This window comes from Tetrao urogallus (genome assembly GCF_951394365.1).
Source record: "Tetrao urogallus genome assembly, chromosome: 8".
NCBI lineage: Eukaryota > Metazoa > Chordata > Aves > Galliformes > Phasianidae > Tetrao > Tetrao urogallus.
In genome coordinates, this window is record NC_136821.1 from 3,645,428 (window position 1) to 3,673,408 (window position 27,981).

The window sequence follows — 27,981 nt, forward strand, 5'->3', positions numbered from 1 at the left end:
AGACGATGCGGGTTCGTGGCTTTCTCCTTCCCCCATCACCACAGCAAGAGCTGCTCGGTCTCGACCTCTCTCTTCATGGAAACAGAGAGCATGATGTAGCCTATGGTGAGCAATCTGGCCACTAAAGTAAAAATGTGCATCTGTCAGTAATTAATTGAAGCCAAATTTAATTACAAATCAGGGAAAGAAAATAATGCTACGCACTTAATAAAACTGAAGAAGCTTTGGTGCTGTTGCCTAAAAACCAAAGGAATCCAAACAAAATAGGGCATTTTCCAAGAACCTGAAAAGCCTCTCCTTGAAGTAGTCTCTTTCAAACTTACTTCTCACTGTTAAATACTAAAGTAGTTTTAACTGCTTTCACTTCATTTTCAGTATCTCAAAGGACACTGAAAAATCAAAAATTAAAGAAAGAATTGGTGGTGAACCTAAATGGAGAACCTAAAAAAAACCTAATGCATCTATGTAGACTCTTGAATATTTTAAAGGTGAGGGAGTTGCTGTGTTTGGTTTTGCTTGCTAATGTCAGTGAAATCAGTGAGTTAGGACTGCAGACTTTGGGAAACCCTACCTGAAGTCCTGACAGAGGTCTGAAAATGTTGGTAGAGAAACAGAAGGATGGGACCAGCAGCAATGGGGCTGGACACACAGCCCCCTCTGCTCCAGGAATGTCAGATAGCAGATGCTTAGGCAGATGGTTTAGAGCTTTGTTTGGGATACGTCTGTATGAAGAAGGGGAAATTTTGATTTCTAGGCAGTAAATTCTTTTGGAAAATGGAACCGAGGTCTGTGACAGCAGGAGGAAGAATTTCAACTCTTGTCCTGAGTACTGTACTATAAAACAAGGAAGAGAGGATGTCATTTTAAATACAAGCGTAACAAAAGGCATGCGAAGTATGAGTTTAAAGAAAATATTCATTTATAATGTATTTCAATATACAAGACTAGCTCCAAATCCCAAACTATTGAACTGGTAGGAGCCATGAATATCTATCGCTGTGCTCTGTACAGTAATTACAGCAAGAGGAAAAAATATTTTTCTTTACGATTAATATTTGTAAACGTTTATGAAACTACATAACAAATAAATAAGACAAACACGTGGGCTAATTAAGATGAAAGGCATGACAGCCCTTGTGATTTGTTTTGAAAAATAAGGCATGTTCGAGTGGTAAGACTTAATTATTTCTGTAAACATTTCAAATTATGCTCTATCTATAAAAGTGTAATTTACGAGATGTGTATTATAGGATCTATAAGCATTTTTTACATTTGTGCATTGCATGTCCAAAAAAATTAGAGTTAATTTATATTACGTTGTGTACTGTCATATATTATCGTTGATCAGTATTTATTATTTGGAAATTCAGGAGCATCTATTGTTCAATGGGAACTGAAAAAGCGTTTTGTATCCGATTACGATCACTGTATTCTTGGTACAGTGATAAAAGCACACATTCTGCAGGTTGATCCTGAAAGAATGTGTGACACTGAATGAAGATAACTGGTCTGTTTAGCATTGCACATGTTAATAATGCTATTTGATGTGTGGATTGGAGTTGAGAAACACACCTTTAAAGCAAATCAGTGGACGTGTCCAAATGACTGGATTGAAACCACAGGTGTGCTAGGGGATGAGATGGAGGAACCAGAACCCTCGGGTTTGTTCTTGAGGAGCATGAAGTCAACACAGGCTGGGTGTTTGGGAAAGGCTGTGTGGCTGAAGGTGGTGGGCATGGTGGAGCTCAGGGAGCAGTGGGGTTTGCGTGGTACCCAAGTGTGGAGCTGGGTGTTGGACTCACTGGTCCTTGTGGGTTCCACCAGTGTGTTCTATGTGGATGCTCATTCCCTTCCCTCCAGCAGTGCCCCTTGCTAGGCTGCAAGGGTCCCAGTGCCAATCAGCTGTGCTTTCGATGTGCTCTGTGCTGGAAGCTCAGCGAGCTCAGAGGGTTCCGTCTCCGGATCCACAGATAGGTAAATGTGCATTGTGTGGTCTCCCAAGGGGAAGGCAAAACGTGTTTTTAGTTAGGTTGCATGGGGATTTAATTGAAAGATTTAGGACAGTTTCTTAAAAGAGTAAATCACGGTTACGTGGCACAAAGATCTATCAAACAAAACAAAAATATTGTAGCACCTTTACTTTTGTATTTTGCTTGGTATAAATGGAAACTCAGATCAGGCTGATACGTATTGTCAGCTAATGATATAAATGCTGTTACTATTTTTTAAATTTTTTAAAATTTTAGTCCTTTTCAGCTTTTTGAAATTAAACAACGGGCAAAGCAAAGGTCAGGTCATTCTGCACACACAACGCTGCTCTCAGTCTGCAAGCCTGCTCGGCCTCCTTCCCATGAATATTTGTATGAATTAAGCACCTGCTTAACTTAATTCACGTAAGTAGTTCCTCAGAAGTCAGGAGGACAATTAAGTGCTTCAAATTAAGCACAAGCTTAGCGTAAAACCAGAGTCTATGTAGAGGGTGGCCCTGCAGTCTGGCTGGCCTCCAAGGTGCTGGTGCTGCTGGGCACCACATCCTGATGGCTGCAAAGTGCCCAGGGTTATCCTGGGGAGGACAGCTGGGGCATTACCAGCATGACCTTCAGCTCTGTGACACTTTGCACATTGTATTCATGGAGAGCTACTGTTGTATTATGTGTTGCAGCAGTGATAGGTTTGGATAAGAATACTGTAATAGCAGTTTAAATGTGTTTTTTTTGTGAGGTGGCAAGCTAATGATGTAGCAGTTAATTTGAATTTAGCAGACGTTTTAAATATAGGTTTCTCTTACAGAGACAAAAGTTGCAATTTAAAGCTCTTTGGTGGTCTAAAAACAGCTTAATTCTCTAGTAGCATGGTAATAAGTACTAATCCAGCTTATACAGTGATTGTAGTATGTCATGTTTGTGAAAGATTGCCTAACTCTGCTTTCTCTGGGTTTTATGTTAATTTTTTTAAATTAAACATAAAACCTTATAACATCTTTATGCTGAGATAAACTGTTCAATTTAACTTGTGCTCAAGCAGCAGCTGTCAGGAATTATCATGTTTGGAGCGTTCTTGCTATCACCTTGTGTCTCTACCTCCCGGATACACTCGGTGGGATGATAAAGCTCACCTTGTTAGGATTTATTACTTAAATAATAACCCGAGGTAAAATGAAAGTCAGTGTCACATAGAATGACAACTGACATATATTTATGTCTCACGTTGCATTATAATAAACTTTCCCTTCTTCCCCTTGTAATAGGTGTTAAGTGGAAATCCACGGCAGCGTATCCTCCAGTGCCCTGCACGAGTCCATTAGCCACGTCCACAGCTGCTCTGTGGGCACGTTCACAGTGACTTGGGCTGTCAGGTGCTATTTAGGCTCGCAAAGCTGGAGAAAGTGCTTTGTGCTGGTAGTTAGCAGCTATTATGCCAGCATAGAAATAAACAGAGGAGCATCTTGTGCCCATTGAGTTCGGTTCTGGAAGCGAACCGAAGCGCTGAGAAGTGATGCAAGTGAATGAGGAAAGGTGTTTTCTAACCTGTTACCAATTCAACGCTTTATTTGCCGTAAGAAATGTAAACAGTGTCATTTCAGCTTCTAAATCAGAATTTTCTAGTAATTGCAACAGTTTTCTCTTGGCACTGGTTTATGTATGAGCTGGGCAGTCCTAAGCGATCTGCTTGTTAATTCTTATCGCTTCTCATTTACACTGTGGAAAATTTAGGTCTGGCTCTTACACGCTTCCCAAGTTTTGCTCCTTTTTGCCTTAAAAGAAGCCTGCCTCTGGCTCTCTGCAATGGTGCTGTTGTATTCAATCACAGAATCACAGAATGGCCAGGGTTGGAAGGGACCTCAAGGATCATGAATCTCCAACCCCCCTGCCACATGCAGGGCCACCAACCTCCATGTTTAATGCTAAACCAGGCTGCCCAGGGCCCCATCCAACCTGGCCTTGAACACCTCCAAGGACGGGGCATCCACAACCTCTCTGGGCAGCCTGTTCCAGTGCCTCACCACTCTCTGGGTAAAGAATTTCCCCCTGATGTCCGATGTTCTGTGTATTCAATCACAGAATCACAGAATCCTTAGAGTTGGAAGGGACCTTTAAAAGTGATCTAGTCCAACTCAACTTCCTTTGATTTGTCTGCAAGAATTACGTTCCTTTCCTGTGGATATAAACATCTTTATTCATATTGCTCTGCCTTTATCCAACTGAGTGGATTAGGATGCTGCAGAGCTGTGTGGCTGTGCCCAGGCTTCAACCTCAGCTCCTGCTGTCTCATGGCCCTGACACCTACACCATGCTCTTCCCACCGTGGCATTTGTGTCCTGCTCTGTGCTGCTGCCCCTGCTTTCTGTCCCCATGTGCCATCTCTTCCTTTCCTTCCTCATTCAAACACAGCTGAGTTCATAGGCATTCTCTTGCACCAGTTCAGTTTTCTTCCCAGCTCATTGCAGAAAGAATTTCTGAGATACCCGTGGTATGAAAAGGAAAGGATAAGCCATGAGGCAGTCCAGCATTTTTCCAAGCAGCCATTAACCTTATTTTTGCAGTCTTATTGCATGTTAGGTGCATTGTACCTGCTGTAGGAAGCCTTCTCCCATCTGCTTGGAGCCTGGCCCCAGTCATGGTGTGCTCCATGGGCTGTCATTCCACATGGCAAACAAGTTGTGACTTACCTAACAAGTGCTTTCTTGGTCTTTGGGTGGCTCGTGGCAAAGCAGTGCTTGTGTCTTCATTGCTATTCTGTTTAACAATCCCTTTAAAGTACCAAATATTTGATGAGCAAAGCAGTCACATTCATCTTTTACTTTGGTAAGCCTTTCAGATTAGCATTGATTCGCACTGATGAAGACGGATGCAGGATGAGTTCTCTAGGAAGTGTTTGTTCTCTACATGCAGATTACTTAGAGACAGGGTGGGTAGTAGCAAAGGTAACATTATGGTACATATATGATATGTGAGTGTGGATATTTGGGGGAATTCACAAGTTTTAAGTTTGATAGCCAGAGTTGGAAGGTTATAATGTTAATGATGCGAGCTCAGCTGTATTCTTGAACACTAAATCTATGTAAAAAGAGAAAAAAAAAATTGAAAAGATTTTAGAAAAATGAAGCATTTCACAAATCTTGAAATTCTTGAAATGGCAAATAGCCCCCCAAAATGTCAGCAATGTGCTGTGTTAAGAAGTACTGCATTAAAGCTTGATGTTTAACTTGCAATAAAATACCTGATCCCTATACTGTTTTTATCCTTAACGATGAGAAATTTATAACACGAGTGTCTGTGGTTCTCTAGAGTTTCAGGATTCAGTTGATTTGGAGGCTGTGCTGACCAAGGGACAGGAGGCACTCATAATTGTAGAGAAATTATGGGAAATCTGCCACTGTTTTCAGCAGGGCCACAATTTGCTATTATGTACTTAAATAAGCCCATTTTCTGATAGCCTGTTAGGTTATACAAGGCTGAGATACCAGCTTGTTAGTGTTGTTTGTGCCTGCTTAATATACCTGATGGATGTGAGCAATGCAGTAGACTGTGGAATAGCAAGAGTGCTACGGCGATACTGGGGTGTGAGGATACAAACATTTCATATATAGGATACCTTAGAAAAATGAGAAAATAAAACATAGGAAAAGGGTGAAAAAAGAGACTATACTAGATAAGTGTACTGCATAAATCAAAAGGGTTTATGTCATAACACGAACATGTGCCATTCCTGCTCATATATTGAATTTCAGTAGTTGGTTGCATAAAGAAGTAAAGTGTAATGAAACTGGCAAGCAAAGTATTCCCTAGTCAGCCTTATCTTTGTTCCATTTGTCCTTCAGATACAGCTTTTCTTGCCTTTTTCAATAAAATCCATCCAGCTTTTTTATTTTGCATCTCTCTGTAACTGAGCTGGGAAGACCAATGAGATTCAGTGCTTTTCTAGTTGGGTTCTTAGCAGCTGCTTTTTAAGAGATCAAAACTTCGAATGCTGCTACATGGTATTAAGGCTTAGCTATTGATGTGTCCCTATAGGGGTTATGTTTTTCTTGGGGGGGAGAAGGGGAGGCGAAGGGTAAGGGGTGACCCCTGTGAGCATGCTCACAGGCAGTAAACACTGCTCTCCTTGTTTCCAGGATCCTCTTTGCAAGCTCTGTGCTTAACCTGGCTGAACTCGCTGCCCTGCGCCCTGACCTGGGCAAATTGAAAAAGGTCCTCTACTTCCATGAGAACCAATTGGCGTATCCTGTCCAGAAGTGCAAGGAAAGGGATTTCCAGTATGGATACAACCAGATTCTTTCATGGTATGTGTTTCTCACACCTCTCTGTGTTGTTTAATGTGTCCCTCTACGTGTCGATGCTCAGCGTTGCCAGCCCTGAGGAGTCCCCCTACACTGAACTGAAGAGATTGTAGCAAGCAGAGGTACAAACAGCATCCCACAGAGGAGCTGAGAAAAGGGTTCTGGCTAAAACCACATCCTCTATCCACTCATCTCAATGTATAAAAGAGCAGTGAAACCAGCACTAGTGGTGGCTGGAAGCCCTGCCCACAGCATGGGCATGGAACAAGGTAATCTTTAAGGTCCCTTCCAACCTGAGCTGTCCAGTGATTCTGATGGGCTACTTGGCATACCTGGTAGTTGTGTGGTTTTGCCCCTATCTTGGCTGTCATGAGCGAGATGCTTTGTTTCATATCTGCTTAGCAAAGCCCAGCTAAGCACCTCCTGCTCGGCCATAGCTTTTAATGCATCCAACTGAAATTATAGAGAGGGTTTTAGGGAAATAAACAGAAATTAAAACGTAATGCTGCACTTTTCTTGTGAAGAGAGGGCAGTAAACATACCAGATAAATCCTTGTATTTTTTTCATCTGGTATTCAGAAATTGTGCAGTGCTAAAATACCCAGACATTTTAAAGGCTGCAGTCCTTTATTGTTGCTAAAAACAAATGTATTTCTTGAATCTAAGTTAATGAAAGAAGTTAATAACCACCACACTGAAAGGCTTTGTGGTTAGACTCTGTGCAAACCTAAGTGAAACAGCAAAACTGAGTTGTTCTGAGAACTGGAATAAATTGATTTGAATGATCTTTTCTTTCCTAACTGCTATTTGGAGAATTCTGAGGACCAGGAATTGAGCATTTGAAGGTGTAAGTTAAGCTTTTGTATCATTATAAAGTAGGCCAGTTGATAGTCAAATTTCTCAGGGTACACTCTGGCCATCCTGCTGCTGCCACTGCTGCATTTGCACATGTTTCACTGCTTGAGCAGTGGAGTGGGAGAGGATGGTGAGCAATCCAATAAAGCTTTAGCAGCCATTTTCAGATTTTACACCATGAAGATGTCTTTTTGTGGCACTGAGGTAAGGAATATTTTTTTATGTATGTTTTGCTTTCTTACGGCAGTTATTTTTCTATTGTAAGCTGACAGACATTATCTTCAAAGCACACATTTTTAAAATCATAAAATTCTTTTGCCTCACCTCCCCCTAAAAGTCTTCTATAGATGCTCCATTCCATTTCCTTCAGCCTCCAGTAGCACCTCTGTATAATTATGTAATTTCCATCTTTCATTTTTTGTTGCTGTATAAACCCCATTTTTAAGAGCAAATGAAAGCCATCTCCTCAGTGCAGTGTGTAACTACCCAGTGGTCATCTGCAAGGAAATGCCATCTTCCATCTTCCAAATCTGTTGGAAATACTAGAAACATGAAAATGCATATTTCCAGATCTATCTTTATATCGGTATATTTCCAACTCTATCTTTCCATGCTGTTTTGCATAGATGTTTTGGAGAAAATTGAAAGTGGAGCACTTGGAATCTTCTTGAGTCGTTAAGGGAGATTTTATTTTCTCCTTAATGATTCAGAAGCGTTGCGATGATACTGGTAATAAAGTCACACGTTTCAGTGGTGGAATTCCTTTCCTTGAAGCTGACTGGGCTGCAAGGATGACAAGGGCATTCAGGCTTGCAGTGCTGTGCACAGCCTCCAGGATGAAGCTGAACAGATGAGGCTCAATATATGAGACAAAGAGAGGTGGAAATGTCTGGAGCCTTTGCTAGGTGCCAACCTTACCTCCATCAGCGCTGCATTTGCCAGGGCAGCCAAGGCTGTGTCAGAGCTTCCCATGCACAGTTCCAGATACTTCAGGGCCTTCAGGAACTCGGTAGCTTTTTACTGTCTCCTGACCAACTCTCAGTTGAGGAATATTTCTTAAGTTACTATTTCAGCTGCTTCTGAAATCTCTTGATCTGATTGATTTTAGAACACAGCGCTAAGGAGCAATACAACATATTAATGTACCAAACCTTTTTTTCTTTTTATTTGATTCTGTGTACTATATGGTACCTCCATTTTGTTTAGTGCGTGTACTTTTTATGCACAGGTTAAAAAACAAAACTGTTAATCTTTGTTATCCCAGTCCATGGCCTACTTGGCCAGTCAAAGTTAGGTTAACCAAAGGTAAGTTGTCATAGAATGGAATCACAGAATCATGGAATGGCCATGGGATGAAAAGGAGCACAATGCTCATCCAGTTCCAACCCTCTGCTATGTGCAGGGTTACCAACCAGCAGACCAGGCTGCCCAGAGCCACATCCAGCCTGGCCTTGAATGCCTGCAGGGATGGGGCATCCGCAACCTCCTTGGGCAACCTGTGCCAGTGCCTCACCACCCTCTGTGTGAAAAACTTCCTCTGTATTAAGAACCTCCCCTGTCTCAGTTTGAAACCATTCCTCCTTGTCCTATCACTATCCACCCATGTAAACAGATGTTGTCTTTCAGTACAAAGTGTTTTCTGTGAGGAGTCTTCTTCCAGATTCTGCCAAAGACATATTACAGTGCCCCTGATCTGTTTATAGGGCTCTGGAAAAACAAGGATAATAATATTAGTCTTACCCATGTTATGAATGGAAGGTGAACTGTGGAGAGAATGGGATCTGCTCCTTTAGGTTGATAATAATATATTGTTATTTGCTTTTAAAAAGTTCAAAAATAATTCAAAGTATGAAAACACGGGAATTGGAACATTTCTGATTAAGGTATGTATGCTACTTCTGGTTCACCTGAAAAGGCTAATATTAATTGGCATTTCCATTATACATTTTGTATATGAGAATGTGTATCCTGTTTTCATTGCATTTAAAATAGCTCAGCTCCTTTAGCAACAGCAGTGTGCTCATTAACCTTCACTGCTTTTTACAGTTTGGTTGCTGATATTGTGGTGTTCAACTCTGCTTTTAATATGGAATCATTTCTTACGTCCATTGGAAAATTTATGAAGCTGATTCCTGACCACAGACCTAAGGATTTGGAAAAAATAATCAGACCGAAGTGCCAAGTTCTTTATTTTCCAGTCAGGTTTCCTGATGTGAGCAGGTCAGTACATTTTCCACGTCATAAATTGCCTCCAGTCTGTCAAAACTACCTATTTATGGTGAAGCTTTAACTAATCAGTTACAGCGTTGTTAAAGTAAAGAGCTGGAAGATAGGCACTCTCCCTTACTAAGTATATTTCAGCAATCAGAGGCTGCTGGGGCAGCATAGAAACCCTCATCGCTCAGTGTGAATAATTTCCCACTTGTTTTAGGTTTTAAGAAGTTGACTGTGCCTCAACTCCATCTGTTTGTTTGTACAGGGGAGGTCAAGGAGGAGAAAGAAATTCTAGAGAACACTAACAGCGATAAGGCTGTAGTCGAGAAGCTATATTTCCCTTGGTATGTTGTAGTGGGATTTTATTCCTTCCCCCCTCCCCTACCTCTCTTTTTATTGCTTCCCAGGTAGGTGAAAAGCATTTCAGTAGCACGGAGCAGACTTGCAGATTTTGGCATTAGCTGCAGCTTGCAGTTGCTCTTCAGTCTTCCTCAGTTACTACGAAGGACGTTTTTTATTACCCTTGTTTCAGAGCCCATCCTGAAATTAGCAGCGGGTTATGTGGCTCAAAGGGAACATTCACCAGATCCCTTTCACTTTTGATTAAACCTGGCACAATTGTTTTTCCTATTATAAGGAACTTTCCTCCCACTGAACAGGAACTTTGCTTCGATGGGACCGATACTAAATAGAGATAGGTTTGATTCTGCAATTTGATTATACTCTTAAAAATGACTTGATGCTGGGTGCGTGCTTTGTTGGAGTAAGGGTGGAAAGCAGCATCGTGACTGCAAGAATCTGTGTTCTGATCTGATGACAGTTCTGGTCACATGAGATGTTTGTCCTGACCTGCTTGTACTTACAGCCACTTGAAAGACTGAGTATATGTTTGTGGCAGTTTGGGGTAGAGAGGTTTTTAGTATCAGGCCATGCATGCTATTGATGTTGCAGAGCAAGGTTTGCATTTCAGTTACTAGGCAAACATATTCTAAAGGACTGATGCAAATCCTTTAAAAATCCATGTCTAGCGTGAAGTCTTAAAGCTATGTGTTTGGCAAGCGTGTTAAAATCCTCCAGTGCTGCCTGGGGCCTTGTCTCTCAGGGTGACAGAAGAGATCATTACCTGTACCCCTCTGCAAACCTACTATTGCTTCTTACAGACCATGTCTTTAAAGTGAGGGAATGCAGTGGGTGTTTCACGTATTCAATACTGAACCATTGTAAAAGTGCCTCGTGGTTTTTGATGTACCTGGGAAAGTCTTGTGGCAATCCTCTGCATAACTCTGAAATTCTTTAGGTTTTGACCTTCAACTGCAGCCCATATGGACTATTTCTTTACAGGATCATGCTTTCAATGATGGAGAATGCACCTGTGACAGTTGAATGCTGTTTGGTTTTGTTGTTTTTTCTTTTTTCTTTTTTTTTTTTTTTTTTTTTTTTTAATTTAGACTGAATTGCTATAATGACAGAATGGAGATTGAGGAGAAAAAGGTTAAGAAAAATTGTGGCCAAGCTAAAATTTATAAAGCAAGCTCTTAGCCCAGAGTGTTTTTCAAGTTATTTTCAAATGGTAATTTGCTTTATCCAAACCAAACTCATACAGTGTAAGTAAGTGATTATTTGCATGACTGACAATCATTTCAGTGCCTGCAGTCTTTTTAAAATGCATAATTTTGCTGAGATGTTGGGGAAATATTTAAAAATTCTGAAGGCAAAATAAGCGGGGTGGTTTTTTCTCTTTATTCTGACCTCTTTTATTTCGCGTGTGAATGTCAAAGGGTGTGTGCGTCTCAAATGGAACCTTCATGTGGACAGAAGTGATCTAAGAAATCATCCTCACGCTTGTGCTAGTGATCGTGTAAAGATTATTTTAGATCAGCACCGAGATTGTAGGGTAAAATACAAGAAGATACATCTGATCTTTGATCAAAAAACTGTGTTAAAAGAGCATGTCAAACAAGTAAATCCTGTCATGTGTTTACCTGTTAATGTGATTACTGTGGATGATGGCTGTGCAAACTGACACAAGCAGTGCAGTGAATGATCACATCAGGATGAAGGAAAATGGCTAAGGAGAGATGTGGCATTACACATACATGTAATGTGTAATTAAATATTTCAGATGGGCATCTAATCACTGCTTTTCTCATACTTACAAGAAGTTACCAATGCATTTTGTGAAGAGAATTATTTTATGATAAAGATTTGTCAGAGGGGCACCTCTTGTTGTTTCCTGAGCTAACACAGACAGTGGTCCTTATCTGGCCATGAGAGGAGATGAAAAGATTTGAGGATTCAGCAGAGTAAGCAATGTGTGGAGCTAATCCTCCCATTTTCTGGCTCTCACAATGACTAGCTTCCATACTGGACCCTGTGGTACCACAGCTGTTCCATATGGATTCATCCTCCCTCATTTCAGATTTTGAATTCTCCTTTATAGATGTTCTGATACACATTTATTATGTAGAAATATATATTACCAGACTTCTAAGCTTATAAACAAATAACATTCCAAGTTTATGTCACTTCATAGTGCATAGGTATTGCAAGAGATGTACACCCATAGCTGATCTTACATGCCATATGTGCTGTGCATCAGGCCTTTTTTCTTCAACATCACAGTGAATTAAATATGTTGTAATTCACACTTATGTTGTCGTTTATTAAATTTCAATTTATTTTCTATTATAATGTAATAAAAAGGATTTTTTTTTCCTATAGGATCGATAAAATCTATTTTGATATAATGTATTTTTATTTGTGCACACAGAAACTACAATCCGAGAGCAAAACTCCCTTTCTAATGATGTTATCCTTGGCAGCTGCCTCTCATTCTGCCAGCAAGCCCTGCTGGAACACCTCTGCTGGTATTTTGAGTGCATTCTCTCGTTCTGTCTGCATCCTTTCCATCCCTGGTAGTTGGCAAAGCTGGGTCAGGGTGGGTGCTCCATGCAATTCGTTCCAATGCAAATTGTAATACAGATTTTAGTTATTATCACTAGTCCCCTAATTGTGGTATATCTTTACCATCACCACAATGCGGTAGAAAAGGGAGATACTTTTATAAGCAAGAATGAATTAATGTTCCTAAGAGCTCAACACGCAGATTGGACTAAAGTGGGCTAATATAAAAGAAACATGAGGAGCACATGGGATGACAGCAGAAGATGGCAGTGGTTTCTTTTAAGTGGAACTTGTTAGCTGGTGTCTCATGCTGTCTGCATTACGCATTTAGGAGCAGAATTAAACATTTTAGAATGTTGTTTCTTAATTTGCTTTTATAACATAGTACAGTTAACAGGATGTTTTCAACCATTTGATTTTATATTTGTTAGTTATAGTGTAAGAGAGACAGGATTTTGCGATTTTGAGAATGCTGTATGAACAGTCAAGGGAGCTTCTGACTAAACACAGGTTTCTAAATGGCACTGACATTATATCTTGTAAAGAAACATCGCTGTGATGTGGGGAGGAGCCTGTTTTGGGGAAAGAAAGCAATAATTCTTGTGACTTGCATTACTGGGATGAGGCTTGCAGGGCTGAAGCTGAGACCTCTGTTTAGATAACTAAGAGCTTGATAACTAACTCACCTTTCTTCTGTAATTAACACCACACAATAGCTTTGCAGTCATGGAAAATACTAATGTCCACAACCAGGGACAGACCTGAATGTCCAAACACAAATCTATGGACAGGAATTGGAGATGTGTCTGTGTGGCACCAAGAGGTGCTCTGCAGTGGTACCCAAGTGAGCTCTCACTAACAGTCTTGTGTGTTGGAAGCAATATGCCTTAGAAATGCAGTTGTTAGCTAATTAGCTTTCTATGCAGAAGCATTTATTAGCTTAGGTGGAGTATGATGCTAATGATAGTGATTCTGGCTTTGAGGCTACCTGCTGCACTTAGAGGTGGCTTGGGCATCTCCATGGTGCTCTCTGGTAGTCATAGCCTCCCTGTCACCACAGTTTATGGGTAATTAGCATAATTAGATAACTCCAATAGCCTGCTCCTACCTTGGGGCTTGCTGCTGAAGAACTAGATGGTGGAAATTGCTCCACTGAATGGCTATCCTCCTCACCTGCTTCAAGCAGAGTTTGAGGGCTGGCGTTGGCAGGCAGGAGGGATGCTCACAAGATCTGGGACATGACACCTATTGGGAGGGAAGCACAGTGTTGGCTTAGAAAAGCACAACGTGGAGGATTTTAGCTGAGAATTGGGTGAATGGGATGAAGGGAGGCTCGAGCATCCCCAGTCCCTGGTGCTTCCTTCAGTACTCGCATTCTGTGCCTCCAGGGGATGATGCCAGAGTTCCTATTCTAGCCCTAGGGGGTATCCATTGCCCCAGAGCACCCCATTGCTTACAATTCAGGACCCAAATAGATGAGTTGTCCCCACAGTTCTCCAGCAGCAGAGCAACTGTGCCCTCCTAAAGGAGAGCCTGGCTGGATGGTCTGCTAGGATGTATTTATTTTGCAAAACTTTCTAAAAAAAACTCATTTCTTTTTATCTGCTCAGAGGCAGAAATAATTTTACTGACTCTCTTTTATCTGTCGGATAGGTATTCAACTCAATGCTGCCATAATAACCATTTAGTCCCACAATAGCTCATAAGGATACTTAAGCAGAATTCTCTGTGCAACCTAGTTTTTTATTATGTTGGGTACTGCTCATGTTGCATACAACACATTCCCATAAAACTTGCATTTTGTATTTACAGAGAAATTTCTCTGGAGAGTTAAGGTCTTGTAAAACATTCTTGTTCTACAGCATGAACGAATTATTATACTCTGGGGCATTAAAAGTGAAGTGTACTGAAGAAAAGAATTTTTTCATTAAAATGCAGTTTATATTGATAAAACAGATTACTAGCATTTGATGAAATGTGAAACTTGGATCTACCCGTATCACTAAATCGCCAGTAGGTTTATTTTGGCAAGAAGAATAGTATATAATGTATATCAGGACCAATCATTATACAGTACCTGTTAGGTTTCTATTAGATTAAATTGTCTTTCACTAAAGTACTTGGGGAAAAAGCAAAAAAAAAACCAACAAAAACCCACTATATCTGTATCTTGAAGTAGCAGAATGTGGTAACGGGGAATATTAGAAAATAAAAGCTGTCGTGTTATCAGTTTTGGCACAGTCATTTATCAATCAGTATTTTAAACATTGACAAGTGGTAATTTAATAGGGAATGACCCTGTTGGCAGGAAGTTCTAATGACAGATGATGCAAACTCATTTATCACTATGGGGCTGTGCTGGCTTCTTACCTTTCTCAGTATCACAGCTCATATTTTCCAAGTCTGGGATGTGAGAAGCCACAAAGGGCAAAACCTGTGGCACTGAGCCCGTAACCACTCCCATCTCGTCCCATTAACCCCTTAGCTGCAAATCTCACTGCAGCATAGCTGCCACGATCTGCAAGTCCCAGTACAAATTTAATTGCTGTTTGACTCCTAAGTGGGATTTGCCGGACTGCTTGTAAGCAATTCCATCAAGTCAGGTTGTTGGAAGAGCTCAGGATTTTTGGTTGTGTCGCTTGGGATGCAAAGTTGAAACACTCCTACTTGGCTTTCAAAACCAAACCACATTCTAATAATTAATAGCACATTTCATTAGCAGGCATTAAAAATATTGCATGCGGTGCCCTATACAATGGGCAGCTATTATTATTATCATTACTACATTGAGAAGGAAATTGATGCATTCAGAGGTTTAATTGATTCGTGCATATTCATGTAGGAAGTCAGTGGTGGAGTCACGACTGGACTGGATTATTATGCACTTCCACGCATAATAATTGTGCTGCAACTTGTATGGAGAGCAGACTACCTTGCTGTGATGTGTGTGGGCATTTGAGGGATGTCATGGCAGAGGAAATGAAAATGACACCTTCATCAGGAGCAGATACGGATGGCATTTTTAATTCTTCTAGGAACAGTCCATCTGTAAAGCAGTAATTCAGCTAAACCTAATGAGAACAGAAAAAAAATCATATATTTTTACTTTAATTTCCACAATATCAAAGGTTTTCATCTATTTGATACAATTTTAAGCTACCTATGTTAAAGCATAATAAATGGAAGCCCAGCTTTGCACTTTCTGCACTCTTCCTCAGATCTCCATATGTTTTTTCTCTTCTCTTTTCTCAGCATCATCTTCGTCCCTAACGCTGGGGTTAAATACCATCCCCAGGATGCTGTCAGAGGTAGCACTTATTCTTTTAATAACACTTGGCAAAGTTTAAATATAATTGGTTAAAATTGTCATGACAGACTTAAAATAAAGGTGTTTTTTTTCTTCTTCTCCTGTTAAAAGTGGGAGAAGGCTATTGATGAGTGGTAGCATCCTACAAAGTGCTAAACAGCTTCATTTTCACTGCAGTCATTCAGAGATGAGGGCAGTGGGTGCTCTGTGCAATGACAGACGTGGATGGGAAGAGGTGACAGAGTGGAAGGCTGACATTTCAGTGCTGTGGTGGCATCCCATTTAGTTCTGATCCATACAGAGGTTCTGATCTGTACAGACTTCAATCTTTCGCCAGTGCAGAAAGTGGCTTTCATAGACATTCTGCCTCTACTGAATTTTCCCTCTGCCCTTGAACATCTCAATAATGCTGTAATTTTCATTAGGAGATTGAGAAATAATGCACAGAACTGGTGTGTATTTTGCTTTTTTCTTTTCTTTCACGCTTACAGAATTCATATTGATCATGTTAGTTGCTACAGTGACAGAACCTTATTGTCAAAATAGGTGCATTTGTTCTTCTACCATAATAGAAAAGAAAGTAGGCAGTGCTAAAAATTGCAGTAAAGATAAGGAATAGCTAAATAATATCATTTATTTTAGGGGATATTCATCTCTGAGAATACAAAATATTTTCAGAAATCGTTTTGAGGAGAATGAAGGAATCTCTGTTTGCAGCCATGGGGGAATAGCAGTACCTTTAGAATAAGCCCAACTTCATCTTGAATGCTGTATTATTTTGGAGAAGAAGAAAAAAAAATAAAAAAGAAAAGAAAAGGCAGATCTTTTTAAAGAGTGGAGGAATCATTAGGAAGAACTGGTCGATAGCCTGGCAAATTGATACCAAATGTAAAACTAAAACTTTGAGTGGATCAGGTCTGCATTGAGGACTGTCGTGTGCTAGATTGCAGACAGCCAATTCAAGTTACAATTCCAGTTAGAGATACTGGTAGATGGAAGTGACACTACAGCAGATAGCAAGATATGGGATAGGAATTTCAGAGAGTGATGGCAAAGAGATTAAAATTACACCGTGGAATAAGTATGATCACAGCTTTGTGTCTGAAAAGGAAACTGGAAGCATGGAAACCTAGCTCTCCAGCCCGATGGAGATGACCTTTATGTAATGTGTAAGAACAATTTTATACAGATGTTTTATTTATATGTAACCAAATGGGATGAAGTTAAATGGTTTTTAATTTTGCAAATCACAGATAATTTCTTTGTTGTGCAAGGAGTATTTTAATATGGTTAAGATGGGGTGGGTTTTGGGGGGATTTTTTTTATCTTTTTTTGCTTTCACATTTGCAACTAGGAATATTTAATATTTTATATTTTGGACATTCCCCCTGCTCAGCTGTGACTCCCAGATGAAATAATCCTCCTCTTTTTTCCCTTTAAATAATTCAAATAGCATACATTTAAAAATATGAAAATCACAACGTAAATGTACCAGAAGTGCTTTTAAGGTGGGAGGCTGTTCAGCTTTACTATTGAAAAGATGCATTTCTAAATAGTAATGAGGGCTCATCAGAGTTTTGGGTGTATGAGCAGCACGTAATAAGGATGCTTGCTGAAGAGCAACAAGAGATCCAAATCCAAGAATGCCTTCCCAGTTTCTTTTTGCCAAGTAAGTATTAGGAAAAAATCTTTGGATTGCACTGGCTTTTTCTTCAAGATGGGGCGTTTTGCGTGTTGAGAAATCTGAACTCACATCAAAGTGGTTCAAGCCTAAAAAAGATATTTTTTTGCATTAAGTGTTTGTTTTCTGAACCATGTCATAGGTGCTAAAAATAGCCAGGAAAGGAAAAAAATAAAAATAAATCAGATTTTAATTGAATTGGCCAACCTGAGATTAATTTTAGAATAGTTTTGTCTATTTCTTCGCTATGACTCTTGAGTAGTTCTCAGGTCAGCCTTGTAGAAAACTAAATAATTTGTCTGTCTTTAGCCTGCTTTATGAATATTTCCTTCTACTTTTTCCTTCCTGGGAATTGTGAGCAGACCAGGAGAATAGGTTCTCCACGTTTCGGTCAGGGGACTGATAGTGTGTAAGTGTATCACTGACCTTCCAGAGCCTATGTCCTTCTGCTTGTCATCCATGGTCAAGCCCTAGTGATTAGCATGCATACTGGTAAGACTTTGGCCTTTTAAAACAGATTCTTACTAGTTCTGGTGGTGTCTAGAAGCCACAGGTGCTAGGGCCAGTTCTGCCCCAGTTGAAGGGCTCTGATTCATTTCCATGACTTTGCTTTGCACAAAGTTCTCCTTAATATCCTATAACCACATATCAGCCCCAAGCTGATGGTTCTAGCAGCTGTTAAATGGAAAAGCAGACAGCTCTTCTCTCTGCAGCTTATCACTCCGTGCTGAATTGTGGACTGGTGTCTACAAGTACACAGGTAAATACAGGATCTAAAGAGCATGCAGGTATGTAGAGCTCTTGCTATTAGTGAGATAGCAAGCAGCAGTGTAACTGAGCTATACCAAACAGGGAGAGGAAAAAAAGCTTCTGTGATTCCCATGCAATCAAAGAGAGATTTTTGTAAAGATACGCTTTGTTGTCCCTACGTAAAACACCAAAAAATTGTATGTTGTTCTGGCTATCCGTGTTCAAGAGGGATTAATTTAAATTGTGAAGCAGGTACAGAGAATTACTGCTAGGATGATTGGGAGAATCTGTATTATGAGAACAGATTAAAAGAGTATGGTTCACTTGTCCTAGCAAAATAAAGGTTGAGAAGGGGATATACGTTAATCTTTATAAATTCAGTCAGAGGATAAATGCCATAAAAGAGGAGGAATTATTTAAGTTCAAAGATAATCCTTACATCATCCACTAGGTAGAAATTGGTCATTATTACATGGCTCGGAGTGGAAATAAAAAAAAAAAGGACATGTTGGGCTGTTGTTTGTTTTGGTTTTCCTTAGGGACATATAGTTTTGAATGTCAAAACACTTTGGAATTTTAAGGGTAATTTGATAAATTCATAGAATGATTGGTTAAAAAATGTAGGAGTAGTGCCAGACAATTTAGGAGTTTGCTATGATGATGTCCACAAAACGAGGCAGACTGTGAGTTGGTCTCATTCTGCCTTCAGTCTTGAGTCCAAAACTGCACCATGAAGGAGCTTGTGGACTTCCAGTGTGTAGAAGACTCAATGATGTGGAGCCTGTTCTCTCTCGAAGGATGCTGCAAACTGGTGAGGTATGAATGGTCAACAGCTGCGATGCTTGGAGGAGTACTGAGAGCAGTGTGCTTCAGCAGGAGCCATCTTAGGCACCGTGCGCTGAGTGTTGGGCCTTTGTGAGCATCCTTCTCAGTTTTGCCTCAGATTACTTTATGTTATTGAAGATGTTTGAGTAAAATTCTTCTGTTAAGCTCACGAAACTCAAGAGTGACTTTATTTTGCTGATGAGTTGCAGTGGTGTTTCTTTCATTTTCATCCCAGTATACAGTAGTTTAATTGCCCCAATCTGTGCTTGAAGCAAATGAATCATAGAAAGAAGAAATTTTTATGCAGTAATTCTGAAATTTTATCTGTCCTTCATCAAACGTCAGCACAGGTCTTTTGGTTTCTGAGTTCATTTGTGTTATCTGCAATCTGGTCGTGAAGTGCTGATCTCGAATTATGTGACTATATATGGGAAAGAGAGGGTTTGCTCCTTGTAGGGTGCCTGAACTCTGTTCCTTTTGTTGCCAGTAAAAGGAAGGAGTATCTGTCAGGATTCCTGGTAAACAAGTTGAACAAAACCAGCAATACGACACTGGCAGTAAATATATATATATTGCCCATTGCTACCTTGTATGATATCCATAAAGTTGCCAAGTAATTGTAGCATTCAAGCATCTTATTTTTGAAAGTAACCGAGCTCTTCTCCATGGTACTCAACGCTGAGCTTGTTTATGCATCTATACGTTAGCAACTTATTATTCCATGAGCGTCACTTCATTTTGGCTAGCAATAAGTCCTGTTCACTCACTGTGCTGCAGAGGAATGTTTAAAGCTGAAATGTGCATTGGAGTCTGTTTGTTTGCAGCAGATGATTTGCCTAAGCTTTGATGCGCAGTCACTTTCTGACATTTGTGTATTTCAGCAGTGAACAATGTAAACTCATTTTCTGAGCACTTTGATTACTTGCACATAGCAGTGCCCATGGCATGTGACAGAGAAGAGCACTCTATCCACTAATCAGATAGATATGCTTCAAGCGTATTTACACAAAATAATGAAAACAGCTGTTAGATACCTTTAAACTTGAGTGTGTTTTGTTATTAATCTACTAGCCCGTACACATGACACTATAATTCTTCGCTCACTCAAGTTGCCTTTAATGACACAGTAATAAAACGGAGAGGGATGAAAGTAATGGAATTGTAGAATGTAATGCCTCAATTGTTCTACAGTGTCTTCCTTTTTGCCAAAATAAACCACAATTAGGTCCATATGGTGTTTTGAAGTTTTCAAGCAATGACCCTAATAAAAAGTAATGAATTTCTGACAAAAGAAAGCATGGTGCTCTTTTAAGCAGATATCTTCGCTATTGATCTAGTTATGATTGCAGACTGATATGCTAATAGAAGAAGAAAGGTTCAACGTGCCTGGTACAAGCACTTTCATTTGTGGTTTATTTTATTCTTATGAAATTCAGATTGAAAAGGTAGAAACATGTTGTAATCCATCAGTTATGACTCCCTTTTAAAAAGCCTACTATAAAGAAAACAAATGGATTTTTCTTGAGAAAAATGGAGTTTGGAAAGCATTAGGTAAGTTGAAATTTCAAAAGCACTTGTTAACTAGGAGACTGCCTTGCAGTGATGGAGAGCTTTGTGAGGATGTGAAACTTGGCTTGGGCACGTGATTGACCTCAGAGGTCCAAGCTCTTTGTTGCTTGTTTTTGTCTCTTTAAACCTTTTCCTGGGGTGATGCTTCTCTTCATTTAGAGAACCTGATTGTCTGCTGAGCAATTGTTAGATGAGTGCAGATACTCAATTGCAATGACTGGGGGGGGGAGTCTTCCTATAAATACCTATGGGCAACCATGAAAAAAGCGTGATGGGTCCATTTTGTGCCAGTGGAGCAATAATGTCTGAAGTACAGCTAATCCCATCTTAGTAAAATGGAGAAAGCCTGCTCTGGAAACAGATACCAGGGGAAGGAGAAAACGCATGGTTGGTTTGATAACTTTAACTGATAGTATTTGTTGAATGAATGTTCATTCCACATATGCACAGTCCTCAATGACTGAATTGTAAAGCATCTGCTGGATAATGTATATTATTGGCATTATTTTACCCTGAGCAGTGTACTTCATGTTGCAACATGAGGCTATTCTGAGCATCTTTTGAATAAAATCTACCTTGTCTACCTTTGATTGCCACTCAAAATTATCTCTGAGTGGCTCTTTCATGGGTAAATTAAGAATCTGTTTATCTAATGGGCTAATTTCTTTATTGCTTGTTCCCAGACTATTGAGCTGCTTCTCAGACCTCCCGCTCTAGTCTGTACTTCTCCCCCTTTGGAGAATAATGTAATTTTTGCCTCAATAATCCTTATCATTCTTCGTTTATGGTTCAAGATACAGAAGCAGTGATAACTTACTTTAGTTTGCTACCTGCTACATTGGTAATTTTTCCATGACCACATCTATTACACATTTCTGTGTGGTTACTTTATTCATCTTAATGGAAAAGAGCCTTGTTCATGGGTAAAACTTTATCCTCTATAATGTATCCTACTTGTAAGGGGAGTAAATGAATTTCTATCTGTTCTACTGCTTTTCTTTGTGGAAATAGGTACTCTTTTCTAATTTCTCACCTTCTTGTACTTGACATTTCAGTGGAATTTGTGAGATTGGTTTGGTTTGTTGCAGTCACGTTTAATAGCAGGAGACTTGGGCTTAGAAACTGAGGTTTGCCTTCTGGAAGAGGGAGTGGACTGCAGGAGAAACAAATCTCACTTGAGATCATAAGCTTGGGAGGGTTTTTGGTGTTTGGAATTTTAATAAGAGGAACATAAAAGTGAAAAATCCCTGCCTTACTTCCTGTAATTTAAATAGGTTTGAATTGATGTTTCTTGCTTCAATTTTCAGTTAAAAGACTTAAGAAATAGAATTACGTGTGAATTCAGGCTAGTTTTAAACTACATAAAAATTCCAACAAGCATAGGTAGTCTAGGAGGTCAGCGTGTTTAAAATAAGCTGGCTTCTTTATCCCGTGGTAGATCAGAGGGTTTGGGTTTCTCACCCTGACGAGCAGTTCTCCAGGAAGATGGTGCAAGGCAGTGGGTTGTGCCTTGGCCCCTCGTTTGCAACTCACGCTCTTGTGCTTGCATTCAGTTCCCCTCCCCTCCTGTATCACAAATAACAAAAACATTGACATATTTTTAATACTGACAAAGGGGTCTTAAAGTTTGAAAGAGGCATAGGGGCCTTCAAATACTTAAGTCCTGTAGCCCGTGAATTTATTCAGTGAAGTATGAGCACCTAATTCTGCAAAAATGTACTCCCTTGAGTTCTTTGAATACCATCTGGAGACTTTAGAAATTCTGGCTTATTTTTCATACAGCTCTATAGAAATTGTTTGAGGTTGCTTAGTACTTCAGAGTTCTCAGTATACCTGCAAAGGCTGAAACAAGCTTAACCTTCATGCCTTTTGAACCTGAAGTCTTAACTGTTGGTGTTAGCACAGGTGCGGGATGTTGGTCTGGAAGTGTGAACCCACTGGCCAAAATTGATTGTGTCTTTCATTCGTTTCTTGAAGGTACTCCAAATGCTCTTATTTCCATATTACAGGTACTAACATCATCTTTCACCTGCCTCGTGAAAGCACCTGAGGAACATCCCATGTGTACATGTGCAGGACTACATCCTTAGCAAGCAGTGTTACTTCTAGAGCGTGTTCTTCTGCTGGATTACAGCAGTGCAGATCGCATGCAAAACCAAGTCTTGACAAAAGGAGCACCTTTCATAATCATTCATGCAAAACCCTGAAGTTGTCTTATTTTTGATCAGCTGATGCGTGTATTCTTAGGCACGCGTCACGACTTTTTTTTTTTCTTCCTTTCGTTTCACTACAGTCAGCCTCCCTTAACAGCAGCATTCACTGTTGTGTAATGATCAGAGTTGGTAATTCTTAGCAGTAGATGGAGGGGACAAGTTTAAGAAAACATTTATTGTACTGTGTTTTGGAAACATAAGCTAGTTGTAGAGGTTAGGTTGAAAATAGCAGGAACTAGTACGGCAGCATTTTAGTAAATTGGGATATAAACAAACATCTGTTGCAGGAATGTAGAAATGACATCATAAAGAATGTATGCAAAAAACTTAATTGAAAAAGAATGATGCAGAATTGCAGCATGACTTTAAGTCTAAATTGATTTCTGCTTTCAGAGTGAAAGTGGGATTTTTGTGCAACATTCCAATACTATAAAGTATTTAAAATGTAATGTCCTATTAACGTACCTAAAATGTAGGCTGCGGGTCACCCAATAAGAATAGTAGTTACAGTAATACAGTATATGGAATATGCAATTATCTTGACAATAGTTTTATTTTTTCAACAATTTTGTCATAAAAGAGCAGTAAGATACAATGAATTTGATTCATTTTGTGTGTGTGAATCATTTAATAGGCCATTACATCTACTATATTAGACTCCATTCTCCTTTCAGAGCTTTTCATTATAAGGCTGTCTTTAATGGAAAGAAGTTTAACCTTCCCTCCCAGATAGATTGAACCCCATAACAGTGTAAACATTCTCATTATAAAATAAAATCCCCTTCCCCAAGGGCAGCACTATAATTATGTTGCCGAGTGTTGTACAAATGTTTCTCTTAAAAAATGTTGTCTCGTTCTTGTCCTCAAGTTTTTATCATTTTCATTTATGAAGAGAATCAATAGTACTTTTAAATTGTAATTTAATAAAATAAGTGTGATCTGATTATTTTTTAATTTTTTTGAAGTTATTTTAATCAAGTTTGAGAAGAAGTCATCAGTAAAATTGCTGTTGATTTATAAATAGGATAATTAGAGGCTTTCCTCCTAAGTACTGCTCACTGGCATTGTGGCTGCTTTTATTGCCTAGTCAAACCTCTTCATTCAATTTTAAAATTGCCTTTTGAATGAACTGCTCTATGAGTTTGCCAAATAGTGTCACTATTAATACCTTACCTCCTCTATTTCATTGTCCGGTCCGTAAACGCGCAGTAAATGGTTTGATAAGGAGGTCAATGAGGTTGTGCTAGTTTCAAAGTGAATTACAGCCGAACGTTTCAGTGAGGTCAGGGCACGGTGCTGCACAGCCCTGGGAGCTCCCGTGTGCCATTTCTGCTGGCAGGGCAGGCATCTCGCTCAGCTCTGTGGAAGGAACAGCTCAAAAAGCACACCTTGGCTCGTTCCCTTCACGGCAGAATGCAGTTCTGTGGTTTGTCCCTTGGCTCAGCAGCGGGCACACGCCGTGTACTGCGTGATGATGGGCTGCATGGGGGATGCTGGCAGGCAGGGGGAGAGTTTGCTGTAAGCCCTAAAGCATCTTCCCCAGCTCGGTGGGCACCGTGCCCCGCCAGGTGCCGGATGGCGATGTATTGCTCTGTGTCTCTGCATCCAGGCACTGCTTCCCTGAGTGAACCCGGCGGAAATAGAAACGTAAGAGGCAAAAGTAAGAAACTTTGTGCTTGTTGAGTCTAAAAGAAAGTCTGTTTGTGTGTGTCTCTCCCTTTGTAACAGAAGGAATGTTTCTTATGTTTCTGTCTTCAGACAGTTGGCACACATTTCATCTCAGCAGCTGCTTTCTCTTAAAGTGCAGTAGAGTGTAGGACTGTAGTGACACTAGCATTAATACTTCACATTCTGCTATCATATGCTGTCACTGTGAAATATGGATCTAGGTTACATGTGTTTGCAGACTTTGTACTACTGAATTATGAAAGCTGACTCCGTCGGAGGATTGTGTTGTATTCAGAGACTGTGAACTGAACAATAAATGAATGCAGTAAGAGACTTGCAGGAACACGCAGCATCCTCCTTTTTGGCCTAATTGAGCTTATAGCTTTAAAAGGTAGGATTGCTAAGTAAAACTCCATTGTTGACTTTGCTAAATATATTTAGCAGGCACCTAAATATTTCTCTTGCGGGCATCTTGTAGTTGCTGTCCTCAGTGTTGTTTAAATGTTCTTTTTAAATCCCATTCTTCTGAGTGGTAGGAATTACTGCGGAGGAATAGAATGTATTGCGAAGAGTAGAACTACTGCAGGGTGGCAAAAAGCACACAAAAGAAGATAAGTTATCAGGAACAACTGGCTGTGTTGTTATCAATCATTAGCGTGCAGCCAGAAATTCAGCCCTTACCACGTGTATTCTAATGTGTGGTGTAATGAAAGAATTGCTATGGGTGTTGTGAAAGAAGTGTTTGGTCTTACTGAACTTGTCTGGGTTTCAGCTACTTACCTACTGTGTGTTTTCATGCTCAGCAAAAGAGGGGTTTGTATCATATACATATTTAATTTCATGTGAAGTGGTTGCTGTCATGACTTTTCCCGTGTTAATTTTGATGTTTCTTTGTACACGATGCTTAGGTGGAACGGTGGGATTCTATCTTCTTGTGCATCGGGACTTCCCATGACAGCTTTCTTGGTTGTCATCTCATGCCCTGCCTTCTTTTAAATGGCATCCAGGTGCACTTTGAGTTTAAATATGCTCATTAAGAATTGACGTAGACTAGAAGCCGCTCACTTCTAATTTTGTACTCTAATAGTGCATTCTTTGGTTGATTGTAGAGAGGTGAAATACATTAAAAAAATGTTAGCGGCCAAATTTAACCTATTAATGAGTCATTCTGGAGGTAGGATTTGTATGCTCTCCTAGAGCCCTAGCTATAATAAATCAGTGCAGTGCTATGCAGGCACTCACCCATTTTCTGTTCTATGAGAAGCTTCAGCTTCAGTCCTCTCTTCTTTGCCAGTGTTCTCATAAGCAGCAAGCTCTTCGTAAAGAAACTTCACTACAGTGAGATTCAGGTTCTTGTAGTCGTTAATACAGGAAAAATAAAATACTAATGCATTGCAAATTTTCAATCACCTGCATCTCTTCTGTCAAAGTGAAGGTAATTTTCTTGACCAATCTGTGGTCTTTGTTGACCAAAAGAATGAAGGCAATATGTTAATGCTCTCATTAACAGAGCCATTTCGTAGTTCATTGCTTTTATTAATCTTTGTGAAATATTGAAAATATTTGTCAAAGTGTTTCAGTGGTACCTGACAGCAGAAACACCAGTAGAATCAAGCTGAACATTGTTCTTCTGAAGCTTTTTGGAATCTCTTCAGATGCATAGAACTGGGTATGAAGTACACACTTTAAATTTATGGAAAAATAATCAAGGGGTGGAGTGGAGTATTGCTGTGGTTAGAAAGTAGAATTAATGTACTCTGTATCTAATTGATGTGATTTAATAGTTAATTTGCATTGCTTTTAAAATACTATTCATAACAGCACATACTGGCAAATCAAAATGAAGCTGGTGTCACTTGTCAGCATGCAAGAAAAATACCTTTACGCTTGAGCTGCATCACGTGTTGGAGATTTTTGGTGGAGAGATGTTCCTTATGATTGTATATTTGGTTGGAGAAGCCATAAAAGTTCTATTACTCTCTGTGACATTTCCCTTCCTGTCCCTCTCAGGGCAGCAGATATCCCACATGTAACCAGGTGCTGGTCTTCATGAAGCCTTGCAATCTCTCAGAGACACAGCAAACAAAGTTCTCAAGCCCCAAAGGACTAAAAGATGAAACCACATTTTCAAATAGAGTAAAAATGTCTGTCAGTGGCTGATTTGATGTGAAAGATTGAACAGCGGTCTTTTACACGTGCATGCCCAAGCCCATATTTCTGGAGCTTGCAGGAATCCAGTGTGCTCAATTCCTTTGTCAGTCAATAATCAAATATTAACACCTCCAGCAGAGCTTGCTTCTGGAGCAGTCTGAGCCGAAGATTGAATTTCTGAGATACCCCTAGAGTCTGTTGGGCCCTTTTTGCTAATTAGGGTCTCCCTGTTATGGGAGGAGGTCCCAAACAACCTCTGGTGTTTGGGCTTTTTCTGAGCTTATTCAAAACAATGGAGCCATGCTGTCCAAAGCAGTGTGAAAGCCAATTCTGTTTATCTGGGCAGGTTTATTGGCCAGACATCCCATCATACCTACCTTTCAATTAGGTGATATTCCAATCAGCATTCCCACACATTAATGACCAATGCTCTCACTTCAAGTTGTAACAGTATTTAATCTTCAAATAAAGGTTTGTGTCTGGGGAATGCTGTGTCCAGCAAGGATTTCTTTTTACTTTTAACGATGACAATAGTGATGCCCTCTCCAGCACAATGTCATAAAAAAATAATAATAATAAATGGAGTGTATTCAAGTGCTTTAACTCTGACATGGATTCTTTAGTTCTGTAAAGTAAGCATCAAACTCTGATAGCACGTCCATTTCATTGGCTTGGATGATGGTAGCAGCAGTATCCCCTGCTGAAGCTAAGCGAGAGAGTTGGTGCCTAATTCTGGAATTTCCTGAGCTGGGTAGCACCTATGCTGTAAATCTTGCAACCAAAGAAAAGGCGTAATATTGAGCTTAAGGCACAGGTTTTTTTCCTGCTCATTTGTTATGCAGCTAAGATAACTTTTTTCCCCCAAAAGTTATGATTTTAATATTACCTGTAACTGAGTCCTGCACAAAAAGCAAAGAGATCAGTGCTTCTCAATGGCTAGTGTGATCAGCCAGGCCTAATGGCCTGTGGATGAAACCTTCAGCTGCCTTCCAGTGCTGCACTTGTGTGGAAGTCAGCTGGAGTAATTTGCATCACTGAGAGTCCCTTCTCTGCCTCTAGCCCTGTTGGTTGGATCGAGGGGTATCCATCGCCTTAAAAACTGCAGATTTCTTTCTGGATTTTTGCAGTACTGTGTATCAGTGTCTTCAGCATCACAGGACTAATCAAGGACATGGTGTTTTTTTTTTTTTTCCCCCAGTTAATTTCAAAGAAAATCTTGTGAATGGCAGGCATGCAGCGTGGTTGCAGAAGTAATGCTGAAACTTAGCTTCGGTGAATGGCAAGTAGGACAGGCGGGTAATTAAATGGTTGATAAGAGTCAGAGTGGTTTAGATGCATTTAAATACAGTTTAAGTCATAAAATGCAGGAGGTCAGAAACTCAAGAAACCTAGTCATTGGAATCGCTATTAAATAGCAGGTAAATGGGGATCTTCTTTCAAGGCACTCAGTCATAACTTACAGGAGGATTATATCTCAGGCACAAAAGAGGACTCAAGAATGTGTGCTTAAAAAAAATCATTTATTTTTACACAAGGTTTTCGTTTCTGGTACCCTGTGATACAT

At 39.9% G+C, this 27,981-nt stretch overlaps 1 protein-coding gene across 7 annotated transcripts in view; it reads left to right on the forward strand.

Moving 5' to 3' along the window:
* The window catches only part of GTDC1 (glycosyltransferase like domain containing 1), a gene marked incomplete at both ends in the record, with an annotated part of 111,482 nt that overhangs the window by 23,590 nt on the left and 59,911 nt on the right, over positions 1 to 27,981 (forward strand). For 5 of the 7 annotated variants that reach the window (XM_079539340.1, XM_079539341.1, XM_079539344.1 and 2 more), the window contains 2 exons: positions 6,116 to 6,283; positions 9,182 to 9,355. The exons of 1 other annotated variant lie outside the window; for it this stretch is intronic. In XM_079539340.1, the coding sequence (XP_079395466.1) occupies positions 6,116 to 6,283; positions 9,182 to 9,355 (342 nt within the window). The remainder of the gene's footprint in view (positions 1 to 6,115; positions 6,284 to 9,181; positions 9,356 to 27,981) is intronic. One more of the 7 variants, XM_079539342.1, reaches the window with a different exon arrangement.